At 46.0% G+C, this 16608-nt stretch overlaps 1 protein-coding gene across 13 annotated transcripts in view; it reads left to right on the top strand.

Moving 5' to 3' along the window:
* The window catches only part of NSMF (NMDA receptor synaptonuclear signaling and neuronal migration factor), a 96833-nt gene that overhangs the window by 34671 nt on the left and 45554 nt on the right, over positions 1–16608 (top strand). For 9 of the 13 annotated variants that reach the window (XR_010593631.1, XR_010593632.1, XM_065572354.1 and 6 more), the window contains one exon: positions 12569–13048. The exons of 2 other annotated variants lie outside the window; for them this stretch is intronic. Coding sequence is in view for 9 of the 11 variants with exons in the window: in XM_065572354.1 (XP_065428426.1) it covers positions 12569–13048 (480 nt within the window). In the remaining 2 variants the exon portion in view is untranslated. Of the gene's footprint in view, positions 1–7241; positions 7300–12568; positions 13049–16608 lie in introns of all 13 variants that reach the window. 2 more of the 13 variants (XM_065572356.1, XM_065572355.1) reach the window with 1 other exon arrangement.

Below are 16608 nucleotides of genomic sequence, written 5' to 3' on the forward strand. Positions count from 1 at the left end.
TTAGGTATGATAGTCTCAGACAAAATGACTCTGGGGTGCCGATGATTCATAGGTACCAAGGCCAGAAGGGACCATTGTGATCCATGAGGAGATCAGTAATGTCTGCTTCAATGCCGCATGTTATGGACAACAGGCAAGTGCCTTCAGCACAGTTGCCCTGAAACTGACCTAGCAGGAATAACAAAGAAACGATGGTTTTAGTATGCTCAGCATCACTGTACATGGGGGAGGGTGGTGGTGGGGAGAATGGAACTAACGGAGGCTCGTTATTCTCAGAACCTGTAACATGTATATGTGCACTTACAGTGGTGCATGCTCAGAAAGATGGTCTCCTGTTTCTGTTCCCATGTTCTTGGATCCATATTAGCCTTGAGGGGACAAATCTGAGTGCTTGTGAAACTATCTGTCTGTGGGCACGGATCGGACAGTGAAAGGGTAAAATAAATTTACTTGTGCCTGGAGCCCTTATGGAAAAATCTTAGAGACTTGAATAGGAACTAAATCAATAGGATTCAATAGAAATTGGTCTAAAAGCCTGTAGAATATAATAGAGAATGCAGTCTTTTTTCCATAGATTTATTAATCATCCTATGACATTCTATATAATTTAGCGTATTCTGTAGGATATGATGGAGCAAAAATCATTACAGTAGGAAGGTTATTCTGCAAAATGCAGTAGGGATTTTGTGAGTGCAAAATGTGAGCACAGGTTTCTGTTGTCCTCACAAGCAGAGAGGTCAAATATCAGCCTTTCTGCAAATGTTCCATGCTATGGGTTTGATCCTTGAGCACTCTGTCTTTAATCCAGCAAAGCCCTAAAACGGTGTGCTTAACTTTAAGATAATAAGTAGTCCCATTGACTTCAATGGAATAAATTAAATGCTTAAAGTGAAGTTCATAGAATATCAGGGTTGGAAGAGACCTCAGGAGATCATCTACTCCAACCCCCTGCTCAAAGCAGGACGAACACCAACTAAATCATTCCAGCCAGGGCTTTGTCAAGCCGGGCCTTAAAAACCTCTAAGGATGGAGATTCCACCACCTCCCTAGGCAGGGCCGGCTCCAGGCACCAGCTTAACAAGCAGGTGCTTGGGGCGGCCAAGGGAGAGGGGCGGCACCTGCGGCAATTTGGGGGCGGCAGGTCCCTCACTCTCTAGGAGCGAAGGACTTGCCGCTGAACTGCTGCCGCCGATCGCGGCTTTTTTTTTTTTTTTTTTGCTTGGGGCGGCAGAAATGCTGGAGCTCTCCCTGTCCCTAGGTAACGCATTCCAGTGCTTCACCACCCTCCTAGTGAAATAGTTTTTCCTAATATCCAACCTAGACCTCCCCCACTGCAACTTGAGACCATTGCTCCTTGTTCTGTCATCTGCCACCACTGAGAACAGCTGAGCTCCATCCTCTTTGGAACCCCCCTTCAGGTAGTTGAAAGCAGCTATCAAATCCCCCCTCATTCTTCTCTTCTGCAGACTAAACAAGCCCAGTTCCCTCAGCCTCTCCTCATAAGTCATGTGCCCCAGCCTATACTTTATTGCTTTGCTGGATTGGGTCCAGAGTGCTCATCATCTTGCAGGATTGAACCTCGTGGGTGTGATTGCACAGCATGTGTGTGTGCACTATATGTGCGGCTGTGTTGTATATGTATTGGCACACTAAGAGTCATCGATTGGTGAGACCTGCAGGCTTTTTAGTGTAAAAACTGGTGTTCTAAAAAGGGATCATAGGTTGCTCTTTTTATTACTTACTATTTATACTGTGGTAGTGCCCCAAAGCCGCAATCAGGATCCAGGCCGCAGTGTGCTCGGCATTTCACAAATGCATAGTGAGAGACAGTCCCTAACTTAGAGTCTACCGACTAATTTAAAACCAGACAAAACAAGTGTGGGTAATGGGGTAGGGAGGACCAGTCTGGCAGTGATAGAAACACCTGGCTACGTAGACTAGCTGTGCACGCAGCATCACCACTTAACTTCCCACGCTGCTGGTACGATGAGAGAAACAATGGGGGGGAGAATTTATATTCTATTTCCTTGAAGTGTCAGGAACGGGCACTGCTGTTTACACTCCTTCACTCATTGGGATAGGACTGATTCTGAATGATAAGAGAGGCCACATGTATGATAAATCCTCAACTGAGAGAAACTGTTTCACAGAACCCCGACTCGCACCCCATTGTACTAATCCACCTGGGTATCCCTTCGACAAGGGGACTCACGCAGCCATGCACACGCTGCTGGCCAGCTGTTTTAGTAGCACACTGCTAGATTGAGAGAGAGCTGAGGCATCTCTTTCAACCCTTGCTTAACAGAAGTAGGAGAATCCTTCATGTTACCCATTTAAATCCCAACCAAGTCAATTATAGATTTTTTCCCCCCCCAGCTGTGTTGAAGGGCCTTCATCCAGTCTCCCTGCACAGCAGAGCTCTCCTGAGCACCCTGACTCATTCTCCTGTTTGGGAGTACCTGAGATATGTCTTGGCTTTGGAGGTGAATAGATTTTTGCCATCTGCAAATCACACTTGTTTCCTCTGGTGGGAATATGGCAGCTTCTTTCTGCAGGAGAGAAAGTTTCCAATGCTCTCCTGCCTACGTGTTCTTCCAAACACAGCTCTCATCTCACCCTTAAGGCATGCACTTGAACAGTCCATGCTCTTTGAAGAGTGCTTGCCAAACTCTAACAAATTTTGCTGTCTTTCATCCATTCTCTTGAAATAGCTGTGCAGTTGGTCTGTGCTCCCTTTCTCATGAGTGCTGATTACTAGGATTGTGTGTTGATTTGTTTGTGGTTACAGAGATCCTTGTGTTTGATCAGAAACTGCCTCCTTTCTCACTAGCCTGCTCCTATTGTCTAGTGCCAGGGCCTGTGACACAGCAATCACTTTGTGGGGATGGTTGTGACATCACAGAATGGACCAGATGATGGCTAAACTGGAGTTTATTTTCAGGACTTGAAGTATTTGAAATACGCATTCATGTTTCTTATATATTTCAGGAACCCTGGTAGAGACAGCATGGGTAGTCCTGACAACTATGGGAAACATGAATGTGTATTTCACTGCAATATTTTGGCTCTAGATTTTTCTATGCAAATTATATTTTTCACTTATTGAAAAAGAATTTCCATTTCTTCCTCTTCCCTCTTGTAACTCACTCTATTTTCATTGTTCTGCCTGCCTGCCTGCCTCTTGTTTTTTAACTGCCCCCCTTTCTTCAGTCTAAATTGCTCCTCTGTTGCCTTCCTCCTATGTTCCACCATTACATCCACTCCAATCGGTCCCTGCTCTCTCTCTCTCTCTCCCCCCCCACCCAAATTCACTCCCCTCTGCCCCAGATGGAGTCCCAGGAGGGCAGAGGGAGCTGATAGGGACATCTTCTTGCCCCTAGGATCAGACTAGTCCTGCCTTTTCCCACTAGAGTCAGGGGGAGCCAGAGGCACTCAGATACAGAAGTGATAGAAGCCTTATAGCTCTCTGGGTAGACACTTGGGTAGCAAGAACCTCATTCCCCTAGAAGCACTGGGGACAGGGTTTCCTCTTCTTCTGAAGGAGGAAGAGCTGGCAATGGTGCAGACTTCATGCTGAAGGGCAAGCAGATAGGAGTCTTCCAGCTGGGATGCCCCTTCTTTTCCAACTGCAGCTAAGCCTTCAACTCTGAGGCAGAAAGCTGGAGCCCAGAGACTCCCCATCCAGACACAAGCTCCTCCATTGAGATGCCAGCAGCATTGACACCCTCTGAATTCATTCCACCTGTGCCACACCCATGATCGGAGTGTGATATTCCCTTTTGGTTTTGTGTTGACAGAGGCTGGGGAGGGAAAGCGGCTGAACCTGTGGCTTTGGCAGTTCCAAACTGTTGCTTCATGTTGCACCAGTGATCTGATAATCTATTGTCTTTCATAGGTAGCTTTTGCCTTTGAAGTGTGTGTGTGTGTGGGTGTGTGTGTTCACGTGCATGTGTCTGGAGAGTTTATGTGTGTGATAGGGCAGGGACCTGGGGGTGCGATAAATCATTGCAAACCAATTGTATATCAGCAGAATGGGCCAGCTGCCACTGTCTGGATGGTTTGGCGAACTGTGATTTATTTGGAAGGCTTTGGTTGGGGTGCTGTTTTTCAATGCTTGTGCAGTTGGATGCCCATCCCTCAGTCACTGAAGCTATAAATGGTAGATAGTCTCCTCCTTCCCTATGGAATTAAATTCCAGTCTTAGGTATAGGCAGACAGGAGTCTGCAGAGTACTGCAGTGTGTAACTTTAGCAAGAACGATTTTTGTTGGAGGAGTGGAGAGTGTTTGTGGGTTTTTTTTTTTTAAAGGATCAGAAAACGTTGGGTCACTTTTCCTTTAATTATTTATTTTTTGCACTAGGTTTTAGCTGAAGTGAAAACACTGAAATATTATGAGTGAGAGGCTGTTTCAAGCTCCTCCTAGCTGAACAGCAGCAGAGACTACTGGAAATCGCATAATAAAACCTCTTCTACTGAATTGGCCGGGCTGGTTTGTTTACCTGCCATGTCTGCAGGTTTGGCCGATCGCGGCTCCCACTGGCCAATGTGGGCTGCGGGAAGTGGCGTGGGCTGAGGGATGTGCTGGCCGCCACTTCCTGCAGCCCCCTTTGGTCTGGGATGGCAAACTGCAGCCAGTGGGAGGCGCGATCAGCCAAACAAACTGGCCCGGCCAGCCAGGGCGCTTACCCTGGCGGGCTATGTGCCAAAGGTTGCCGATCCCTGATGTAGATGAATTAGCAGTGTTGGGAGGAGCAGAATTGAAATGGCCTGAGGCTGTGCACTGTGGCTAAGATGCACTGGCAGAGCTTCATGGGAGCCCAGAAGAGAATGACCACAGGTGTTGCAGGTCAGGACTGAGGGGCGTCAGCAGAGATGTATGATAGTTCAGGATTGGAATTGCAGGGGTATTGTGTGTCAAGCAAGACTGAAAAGTGTTCCCAGAGCTCTCTGAGGGAAACTTGCTCAGTTCACATTCTGCCCGATTCTGACCGGTCCCCATCACTCTGCCCGATTCTTTCAGATGCAGCCTGTATCTCCATAACTCATGAACATTCATTTGCCCTAACATGAACCGCATGGATGCATTTTTGAAAGAAGCTGCAAATCCAAGTTTTCAAACCCTGCTGTTCCTTTCCATCTCACATTGTTAAGGGCCCAGAGGCAATAGCTGTCCCTTCATTTAATGGCAAAGCTATAATATAGCTGGAGAAATATAATAGCCAGAGAAGCATCACTGCAAAAAAAGGAAACACACATCTTCTGAAATCTGAGGTGATAGTTATTTCCTCTTTGCTCCCTAAGACGGTGGGGTTTATCTAGATGCCCATCTCTTCTTTGTCTCCAGTGCTGGGTTTGGGATTCTGGAGCCAGGATACTTTCATTCTCAGTTTGGTTGCTAATAGATTTGCTCCTTTTTATCTTCTGCTGTCCTCACTCAGTGGGCCAAATTCTGCTCTGACATACAACCTGTGCAGCCTCACTGAAGTCAGAGGGCTGATACAGAACAGAGTTTGGCCTGCTATATGGGGCCAGATCCCCAGCTGATGTAAATTGGTGACAGCCAGCTGAGAATCTGGTCCTGAGTCAGTACAACAGTGCAAGAAGGCAAGGGCAAGGTAATGCTGTTTTCCTCATTTGACAATGTCTCTGTAAAAAAAAGAGCATTTAAAGGAACATGTCATTGGGTCAGACAATGCACTCCATTTGACCTACAGTGTTTTAAAATTATTTTACGCTGAGAAAGTCCTCTGGAGTCTAAGTATGTGATTTTTAGCTGGTGAAAATCCAGACTGCGCTGACAGTAACCAAGAAATATTTTTGTTCTGTTTCTGTATCCAGTCAAGGGATCACAAATGGGTTAATAAATGTTATTCACAGAATTATGCTGGTGTCACTGGCAATGTCTAATCAGTGATGCTCATGATGTGAGAGCTGTGTGGGCCTGTGCTCCATGCAAATTGGAAAAAGAAAGACCACTCTTTGCCAGATAGGAATGAGCAAAACCAGTATGGAAAGAAGTGTCACTTCGAAACTTCTGAGGAAGATGTTGGAGTGAATAAACCAACGCTAGTGGGCTGGGCTAGTGGATGGATCACAGGGCTGATAATGGGATATTGAACCTTCAGCCTCTTGATGGCCTGTTCAGATCCAGCTCCTGTGGGCAGCTAGGTAACATCTGTTACCATCTGCTCTTTGGTCTGAGGCTTCGTGGTCTCCTGTTCCTAGTGGACAAGTATCCCCACTAAAAAACCCACCACAAATGACACTACCTGGTGTCAGCAATCTCTGCAGGACTGGCCAAGCACAGATTAGACATGGAGGCAGAAAGCTAGATCCTCAGCTGGTGTAAATTGGCATCGCTCTGCTAAGTGCCATGGAGCGATGCTGATGAATAGCAACTGGGGTCTGGCCCTGAGATTCAAACTCCATGTGTCATGCCATTGCATACCAGTCAGTGTTACCAGACAGCCAAACTGAAGCACTGGAATGGGTTACCTAGGGAGGTGGTGGAATCTCCTTCCTTGGAGGTTTTTAAGGTCAGGCTTGACAAAGCCTTGGCTGAGATGATTTAGTTGAGGACTGGCCCTGCTTTGAGCAGGGGGTTGGACTAGATACCTCCTGGGGTCCCTTCCAACCCTGATAGTCTATGATCCAAAGGGAGCAGTAATCAGGATGAAAAGGAATCCACTCTAGGAGCCCTCATCTTCCTGCTCCAATGTACTTAAGTAGATAAGATTCTATAGGGCATGCGTTTATTGTGTGTGTGTGTAGGGGGGGGGGGAAGCAGTGAGAACAGGAGTGATTAACAAGTCAGTTTACACCATTCCCATTTGCCTCGAGAGAGAGGAGGGCACAATGCCAGGTTTCCTGAGTCCCTGCCCTAGGGCTGGCATAGCTATTGGTGGAACAGTTGGTTGTGGGAGAGGTGGCAAGAACAACGTGGAGATGAAATGAAACTGAGCAGCAGTAACCAGGAAGAGGGTGTTAACAGAGGTCTGCTTCAGATGACTCTTAGAAGGCAGTTCCAAAAAAGCTCCTAGTTATTGCTTCTCTGCTCCCTGCAGTGAACATCACCACAGCTAATGTTTTATTCAGCTTTGGAGGGAAGTAGCTCTGCCTCCTGTATCAGCTCTGACTTGCTCCCCTTGGGGGAACAAACCATAAACCCAGCGCTCTGCCATAACCAAGCCAAAGCCACCACAGTGCTCATCCGCCTGGCAACTGAACCTCATCTCTCTCAGGAACAGAGGCGAAGACGGAACAGGATTGCAGTTGCAAGATGGACTCTTCAAACGCCCAGTGAGCACACAAAGGCACAGGACTACTGATGCATAGCAGGAGGAACGATCCAGCACACAGACTCAGCATACCTGTGATGAGCGTGGGTTCATTTCTGAGCAGGGTGGTGATTTCATGGAATTGATGGATGCATGAAAAAACCCAGTTTTTACATTTTTATTAACTTTCCTTTGTGGATTTAAACTTTCAGTTGAAAAAGAATTAATTGACTGTTCCTATTCCCTTGGCACATGAAATTGTTTTTCCTACATGTAGCTAAGCATTTGGCTAGGAAGAGAAATAATTAGCCACCCAATTGGTTGAGAGAGGCAGCACATGGAGGTGGCCTATAGAGATGTACAATATTTCTGTGTGAAAATTCCTTGCTCTTTAGAAGTCAAACCATTTTTTAATCAGGGAAAAGGAACAGACGTAGGAAAATCCATCCATCCCTCCAGTTACAACTTTAACAAAGTCCATCACACTTTTTAAGTAGTTAGAACTAGGAATATTTTCACAAGAATTTTAACTTTCACAATTTACAGGTTGAATCATATGTCAGGCCAGTTCTGCTGTCATTTACACTGGTGTAAATCTGGAGTAACCCGACAGACTGCAGTGTCAATCATTGAAGTTCTGAAATCAGAATTTGAGACTGCTTAGAAATTCACACTATTAACACCAATATACAGGCTTGTCTGACAGATGCACAGGGTGGGCCTATCAATGAAGTGTATATAATTAATATCATAAGGATGTGATTAGGGCTGTCAATTAATCATAGTTAACTCAAAAAAAATTAATTGCGATTAATCACACTTAGAATAGAATACCAATTGAAATTTATTAAATATTTTGGATGTTTTTCTACATTTTCAATATTGATTTAAATTATAAGTGAGCACAGTGCTCACTTTATATTATTTTTATTACAAATATATACACTGTAAAAATAATAAAGAAATAGTATTTTTTTAATTCACCTCATACAAGTACTGAAATGCAATATCTTTATTGTGAAAGTGTAAGTTACAAATGCAGATTTTTTGTGGTTACATAACTGCACTCAACAAAACAGTGTAAACCTTTAAGAGCCTACAAGTCCTCTCAGTCCTACTTCTAATTCTACCAATCGCTAAGAGGAACAAGTTTGTTTACATTTACAGGGGATAATGCTGCCTGCTTCTTATTTACAATGTCACCTGAAAGTAAGAACAGGCATTCGCATGGCACTTTTGTAGCTGGCGTTGCAAGGTATTTACGTACCAGATATGCTAAACATTCGTATGCCCCTTCATGCTTCGGCCGCCATTCCAGAGGACAGGCTTCCATGCTCATGATGCTCATAAAAAAAAAAGCGTCAATTAAATTTGTGACTGTACTCCTTGGGGGGAGAATTGTATGTCTCCTGCTCTGTTTTACCTGCACTCTGCCATATATTTCATGTTATAGCAGTCTCAGATGATGACCCAGCACATGTTTATTTTAAGAACACATTCACAGCAGATTTGACAAAACTCAAAGAAGCTACTGATCTGAGATTTCTAAAAATAGCTACAGCACTCGACCCAAGGTTTAAGTATCTGAAGTGCCTTCCAAAATCTGAGAGGGATGAGGTGTGGAGCATGCATTTAGAAGTCTTAAAAGAGCAACACTTTGATGCGGAAACTACAGAACCCAAACCACCAAAAAAGAAAATCAACCATCTGCTGGTGACATTTGACTCAGATAATGAAAATGAACATGCGTCGGTCCTCACTGCTTTGGATCATTGTTAAGCAGAACCTGTCATCAGCATGGACGCATGTCCTCTGGAATGGTGGTTGAAGCATGATGGGACATATCAATCTTTAGCGCATCTGGCACATAAATCTCTTGCAATGCCGGCTACAACAGTGCCATGGAAACACCTGTTTTCACTTTGAGGTGACAATGTAAACAAGAAGCAGGCAGTATTATCTCCTGCAGATTGTAACCAACCTTGTCTGTCTGAGCGATTGGCTGACCAAGAAGTAGAACTGAGAGGACTTGTAGGCTCTAAAGTTTTACATTGTTTTAATTTTGAATGCAGTTTTTTTGTACATAATTTTACATTTGTAAGTTCGTTCAACTTTCATGATAAAGAGATGGTACTACAGTACTTGTATGAGGTGAATTGAAAAATATTTTTTTTACAGTGCAATCAACAATAAATATAAAGTGAGCATGGTACACTTTGCATTCTGTGTTGTAACTAAAATTAATCCATGTGATATTTAATCCATACAGGTAACCTTTGAATGGGCCATGAGTATCTATAGCTGTCTGTGTTTTGCTATGTATCACGATTCCTCTAGTTTGAGTGCACCCAGATAGATCTTGCAGTGCTTGTGCAGGCACTAACGTGTAACACAGAGAGGTACAGGCCTAGCACTGGTCTGAGCTTTTAACACAGGTTCTGGTGTGTGTAGCCCTTGCCAAAGCTGCAAGTGCTGTACGGTCTGGGTGGAATAGAAGCCAGAGTGGTGGTGGTTTGCCGAAGGCATGCTGGTTCTGGATCACTGCTGGAGGTGGAGCTGGAGAAGAAATGGAAAGCTGCAGTGTAAGAACTCCTTTCTCTGGTGTCTTGCTGCATTCTTAGGGGTGAAGAGTGACACAAGCCACTGCGGAGTCTGTGAGCTTGTACTAAACCAGCTTAGTGTGGGATGTCCAGTCTCCCAGTCCTATCTGAACCCAGGGAACAAGGAGTCTGCTGTTGAGTGACAAGCTACAGCTAATGGAGTGACTCCTGTCACTTGAGCACTAGGGGTTCGTGCTGTTGGTGATGGAGGTCCTATCCACGATACTGCTGTTATCCGTGGTGCATGTCTGACTGTAGCAGAAGGTTATCTGAATGCTTCTCTTCCTCTACCCTCCACATTTTCAGTGTGTGACGTGGGGTCATGGGGAGCAGTTAGATGATTTGCCAGCAAAACCTCCCCTGTGAATGCAATGAAAAGATGATCACAGCTGCCACTGGGTGCAGGAAAACTGTACTATCCCTGAGGCCTCACCAAGTCACAAGTGAAATGAACTGGATGGGTCTTGACCTGAACTGTTCCTTAAACCGTTTCAGCCCATAGCCATGAACAGGATGACCAGTTCGGCCCCCCAGAAACACTTTCCTCTGACAGGGCCCAGTGGCTGTTGTGCTGTGTTCCTATGGAGCAGGGAAAGGAGCTGAGGGTCACGTAGCGTGTGCTCAATACCAGACATCTTAGGTGGGGGCAGTGCTGGGATCAGTGTTCAGCCCTTGGAACAAACCATACGAGATTAGTCCTCACTGCATGTGCAGGATCCACACTTGCCTCTAGTCCGAGAGCCATGGAATCAGGGGCGGCTCCAGGCACCAGTACAGCAAGCATGTGCCTGGGGTGGCAAGCCGTGGGGGGCGGCCTGCCGGTCCCTGTGAGGGCGGCAGTCAGGCTGCCTTCGGCGGCATGCCTGCGGGAGGTCCGCCAGTCCCACAGATTCGGTGGCAATCTGGCGGCGGGTACGCGGAAGCCGCGGGACTGGCCGATCTCCCGCAGGCCTGCCGCCGAATCGGCATGACCAGCGGACCAAAAGCCGCCTGACTGCTGTGCTTGGGGTGCCAAAACACATAGAGCCGCCCCTGCATAGAATAGACACAGCTTGGAAGGACTCTCCTCCCAGTCAATCCAGACAGTGTGTCACCGGCACAAGAGCACCTCCCCCAGTCAAATGGAGGGACCAAATGGAGGGGAAAGGAAAGTGGGGTCGAGTGTAGGGATGAGGAGATGGGTTGGATGATTCAATGGAGCAGACTTATTTGCAGATGCATCACAGCCAGTCTCTGTCCTAAGGCTACTCCATTCATCCAGGCCAGCTCCTGCACTCTCTGGAGGGTAGTTACGGGGCTGGCCGGGATCCTGAAATCTTTTAGAGGTTCTTTCTAATCACAGCTCAGCTGCTAGAGGAAACATTTTCATTAAAAGTCTAATGAAGCAAAGGTTTGGGTTTGGTTTTTATTGTCCATGTTAGAAGTTAGTATCTCCTTGCGCTTCTCCTTCCTTCAGTTGGGAAGCAGCTAGGGGTCTCATTAAAAAGTAATTGGCAGGGAATGCACCTCCTTTGCCCAAAACCCCCACAAAATGATTAAACAGCTCTCTTGGAAAAGAAAGAAAGAGGCTGGCAGATGGGTGGCGACAGCTGTTGGGTCTGTGCAAAGAATAATGCAGAGATTTCCTGGCATTTCACTTACTGCATGTGCTCTGAAAGGAGATTACATTTGTAATTCCCCTCCACATGCTGGGCTTCTCTCTCTTGCTCAGCTCTGGCTACATTTATTCCATGCAAGGAGTCATTGCTTCTTCCTTTCAGTGCAGCTTTTGTAGGGATGCAAACATGGTTTACAAACAGTGATGATGGCTGTTTGCTGGTGGTGTCACCTAGAAAAGGGCTTCCCATCACCACTCCTCTTTGGATTTGTTGTGCATACAGAAAATCAGCCTGAAATCTCTGATGCTTCCCCCTCTCCTTCCGTTTGTTTTTAAATAACAGATGCAGAAAACAATTTCGTGCAAGAAGAATGCCCATACCAATAGCTTGTTCCCAGAGTCCAGAGGACATATACTCTGCCAATATGGCTGCCCATGTCTATACACCTGACCTAGGCAATCCCTGCTTTCTGGGAACAGTCTGAAGCCATGTGCATTGTGGCAGTACCAGAGCCAAGTTGGATGGTGTGTACATGTCTGCATGCCATTATTCAGAATGCCCTTCCAACTCTCCTCCCTCTCCCATGGTCGTTGCTGGGGTCTGCTCTCTGGGAATAGGCTGAAAGGTTTGGGCATGCTTTTGGGTGCATGCATGCCTTTGGTGTTTGTTCCACAAGTCAGGGCCTTGTCTATGAACCTTCCTCACCTAAGTAGCCCCTATTTAGGTGGGCAGCTCTGTTGAAGTTGATAGGACTGCTCAGGGAGTAAGCATTTGCAAGTTCAAGACCAGAACCATGAAGATGTTTGTTCCCCTGCTGTCAGCTTCCAGCCCTTTCTTGTATTTGGGACATTTGCAAGGAAATAAAATAGGCACAACTGCAAGAAATGCCTCTTGTTCAGCACCAGTTGTCGAGATTTATGAGGGCAATGGGTACACATTCTACTGCCTAGTTTCACAGGTGTATCTGCCCTCCTCTCTTTCTCCCCCTTCTACACAGATAACACAGGCTACAGCTCCATAGCACCTACTATGTCAGTGCCTGGGGTAAGCCAAGGGTCTAAGCGATAAATACCAAGTGTGCCCTCTGTTTCAGATCACCTGTTAGCGGACTCCTATATTGGACAGGAAGACTCCCCTGAGATGCAGCAGGCAGCTCAGAACAAGCGCAGGCTGTCCGTCATCTCAGATGGCAAGTTTGAGAGAAGCTTCTCTGAGGAGCAGGCCGAGAAGATCCCGAGCGAGGGGCCGAACGCACGGGTGTATACTATCTCCGGTGAGAGGCCGATGCTGTCAGACCACGAGAACGAGAGCATGGAATTGGTGGTGATGAAAGGCACTGGCCGAGAGGACTGCCACCATGGCCAGCCTCTGCAGAGCGCTGGCAGCTCTCACAACATTAGCAGGCATTGCAAAGGCTGGGCAGGCAGTCGGCAGGGCTCCAAGGAGTGCCCAACCTGTGCTCAGTTGGCAGCCCACTCCCAGCACTCCTTTGACCTGGAGCAGCACCAGTCCAGCGAGACAGGATGGCGTAGGAAAAAACTGGAGAGGATGTATAGTATTGATCGAGTGTCTGGTAAGTGAGTGTGGATGTTGTGTGCACGAAGGGTACAATGGTTCCTATTGACATGGACTGCTGCACCTCTCTCCCAGCTTCAGAAATGAATCTCCAGGGAACAGTGATTGGCCTAGAGAACTTGAACCAGTATCCCTTGGGCTTTCCATTGAGTGCTTTGCTAGTATGTGGTGCCAGCACTGGGCAGAGGGAGGTGGCAAAACAGTGAGCATAGAATAAGTCAGGAGGATGCACTATTGGGATCTTCTGTTTGGCAGCAGGAGCAAGGTCCTCAGAGTGGAGAGCACCCAGCCTTAAACGCTCCTGATGTGACCAATGGGAGTCCTGCTGTTGGCTCAGCTCCCAGCCTGGCAGCAGCAGCAGCACTAATTGGTGCCACAGAGTGTCCATAAGGAAGCCTATTGCACCATCCAATAAGCTCTGTATGGTGATGCTGTAAAGTGTCTTTGATGGACGCTACATTGGGCAGACACTCTGTAATATACTGCTTCCCTGGAAACGCTATTGTGGGTGGAGTGACATAGTTCAGTGCTCCCTTGCAGTGTGATACCATACAGTGCCTTTCTATGGACACGGCAGTGATATAAAATTGTACTTCTTTCCTCATCAGTGGTCTGTTTGCCGCTCACGCTCGCACCATGAGCATCTTCAGGCAAAATGATATATAATGTCCTCATCTGGGACTAAGAAATTCTTTGATTTCTTTAATATCTAAAGCTTTCATCACATTTTACACCTCAATACGTACACTGTGTGTGTGTGTTACATTTAATGCAATACTTGTATGTCTATCTCTATCTAGTCTATGCCAGTAAGAAAGGAGATGTTTGACTGTGTGGCAAAGGTGCTCACGTTGTTTTCTTGACTATTTTTTTACAAACAGCACAGACTTTAAGAGACAGGAGTCAAATTAACTACAGGAGGGCTCAGGTCTTGTTTGCAAGAAGAAGAAAATATAAGGGAGCTCAAACGATGGCTCTTCCCTGGATCATATCCTTATCTGTGTGCATGTAAAATGTCATGAAGATTAGGCAAGGGACCACGTTTTCAAACCTGGCTGCCTGAAGTTAGGCACCAAAATTTATACGTAGACTATTGTAAAGAAAAATCCCTGGATTTTCCAAGTTTCAGAGTAGCAGCCGTGTTAGTCTGTATCCGCAAAAAGAACAGAAGTACTTGTGGCACCTTAGAGACTAACAAATTTATTAGAGCATAAGCTTTCGTGGACTACAGCCCACTTCTTCTGATGCATATAAAGTGGAATAAATATTGAGGAGATATATATACACACATACAGAGAGCATAAACAGGTGGGAGTTGTCTTACCAACTCTGAGAGGCCAATTAAGTAAGAGAAAAAAAACTTTTGAAGTGATAATCAAGATAGCCCAGTACAGACAGTTTGATAAGAAGTGTGAGAATGCTTACAAGGGGAGATAGATTCAATGTTTGTAATGGCTCAGCCATTCCCAGTCCTTATTCAATCCTGAGTTGATTGTGTCTAGTTTGCATATCAATTCCAGCTCAGCAGTCTCTCGTTGGGAGTCTGTTTTTAAAGTTTTTCTGTTGTAATATAGCCACCCGCAGGTCTGTCATTGAATGACCAGACCGGTTAAAGTGTTCTCCCACTGGTTTTTGAGTATTATGATTCCTGATGTCAGATTTGTGTCCATTAATTCTTTTGCATAGAGACTGTCCGGTTTGGCCAATGTACATGGCAGAGGGGCATTGCTGGCACATGATGGCATATATCACATTGGTAGATGTGCAGGTGAACGAGCCCCTGATGGTATGGCTTTAGGTTGGGGGGTTGTCTGTAAGCGATAGATAGAGACAAGTACCTACAAGATCTCTATCAAGCATTCTTAAAACTACAATACCCACCTGCTGAAGTGAAAAAACAGATTGACAGAGCCAGACGAGTACCCAGAAGTCACCTCCTACAAGACAGGCCCAACAAAGAAAATAACAGAACACCACTAACTGTCACCTTCAGCCCCCAACTAAAACCTCTCCAGCGCATCATCATCAGTCTGTAGCACTGCTACAGACTAGGGACCGAATGGCTAGGTAGCAGTTCTGCTGAAAAGGACCTAGGGGTCACAGTGGACGAGAAGCTGGATATGAGTCAACAGTGTGCTCTTGTTGCCAAGAAGGCTAACGGCATTTTGGGCTGTATAAGTAGGGGCATTGCCAGCAGATCGAGGAACGTGATCGTTCCCCTTTATTCGACATTGGTGAGGCCTCATCTGGAATACTGTGTCCAGTTTTGGGCCCCACACTACAAGAAGGATGTGGAAAAATTGGAAAGAGTCCAGCGGAGGGCAACAAAAATGATTAGGGGTCTGGAGCACATGACTTATGAGGAGAGGCTGAGAGAACTGGGATTGTTTAGTCTCCAGAAGAGAAGAATGAGGGGGGATTTGATAGCAGCCTTCAACTACCTGAAGGGGGGTTCCAAAGAGGATGGAGCTCGGCTGTTCTCAGTGGTGGCAGATGACAGAACAAGGAGCAATGGTCTCAAGTTGCGGTGGGGGAGGTCCAGGTTGGATATCAGGAAAAACTATTTCACTAGGAGGGTGGTGAAACACTGGAATGCGTTACCTAGGGAGGTGGTGGAGTCTCCTTCCTTGGAGGTTTTTAAGGCCCGGCTTGACAAAGCCCTGGCTGGGATGATTTAGCTGGGAATTGGTCCTGCTTTGAGCAGGGGGTTGGACTAGATGACCTCTTGAGGTCCCTTCCAACTCTGATATTCTATGATTCTATGATTCTATGATCAGAGATCTACAACCTATCCTGAAAGATGATCCTTTACTCTCACAGATCTTGGGAGACAGACCTGTCCTCGCTTACAGACAACCCCCCAACCTAAAGCAAATACTCACCAGCAACCACACATCACTGAACAAAACCACTGACCCAGGAACCTATCCTTGTAACAAAGCCCGATGCCAACTCTGTCCACATATCTATTCAAGTGACATCATCATAGGACCTAATCACATCAGCCATACCATCAGGGGCTCGTTCACCTGCACATCTACCAATGTGATATATGCCATCATGTGCCAGCAATGCCCCTCTGCCATGTACATTGGCCAAACCGGACAGTCTCTACGCAAAAGAATTAATGGACACAAATCTGACATCAGGAATCATAATACTCAAAAACCAGTGGGAGAACACTTTAACCTGTCTGGTCATTCAATGACAGACCTGCGAGTGGCTATATTACAACAGAAAAACTTCAAAAACAGACTCCCAACGAGAGACTGCTGAGCTGGAATTGATATGCAAACTAGACACAATCAACTCAGGATTGAATAAGGACTGGGAATGGCTGAGCCATTACAAACATTGAATCTATCTCCCCTTGTAAGTATTCTCACACTTCTTATCAAACTGTCTGTACTGGGCTATCTTGATTATCACTTCAAAAGTTTTTTTTCTCTTACTTAATTGGCCTCTCAGAGTTGGTAAGACAATTCCCACCTGTTTATGCTCTCTGTATGTGTGTATATATATCTCCTCAATATTTATTCCACTCTATATGCATCAGAA

The sequence above is a fragment of the Chrysemys picta genome, chromosome 18 (assembly GCF_011386835.1).
Source record: "Chrysemys picta bellii isolate R12L10 chromosome 18, ASM1138683v2, whole genome shotgun sequence".
NCBI lineage: Eukaryota > Metazoa > Chordata > Testudines > Emydidae > Chrysemys > Chrysemys picta.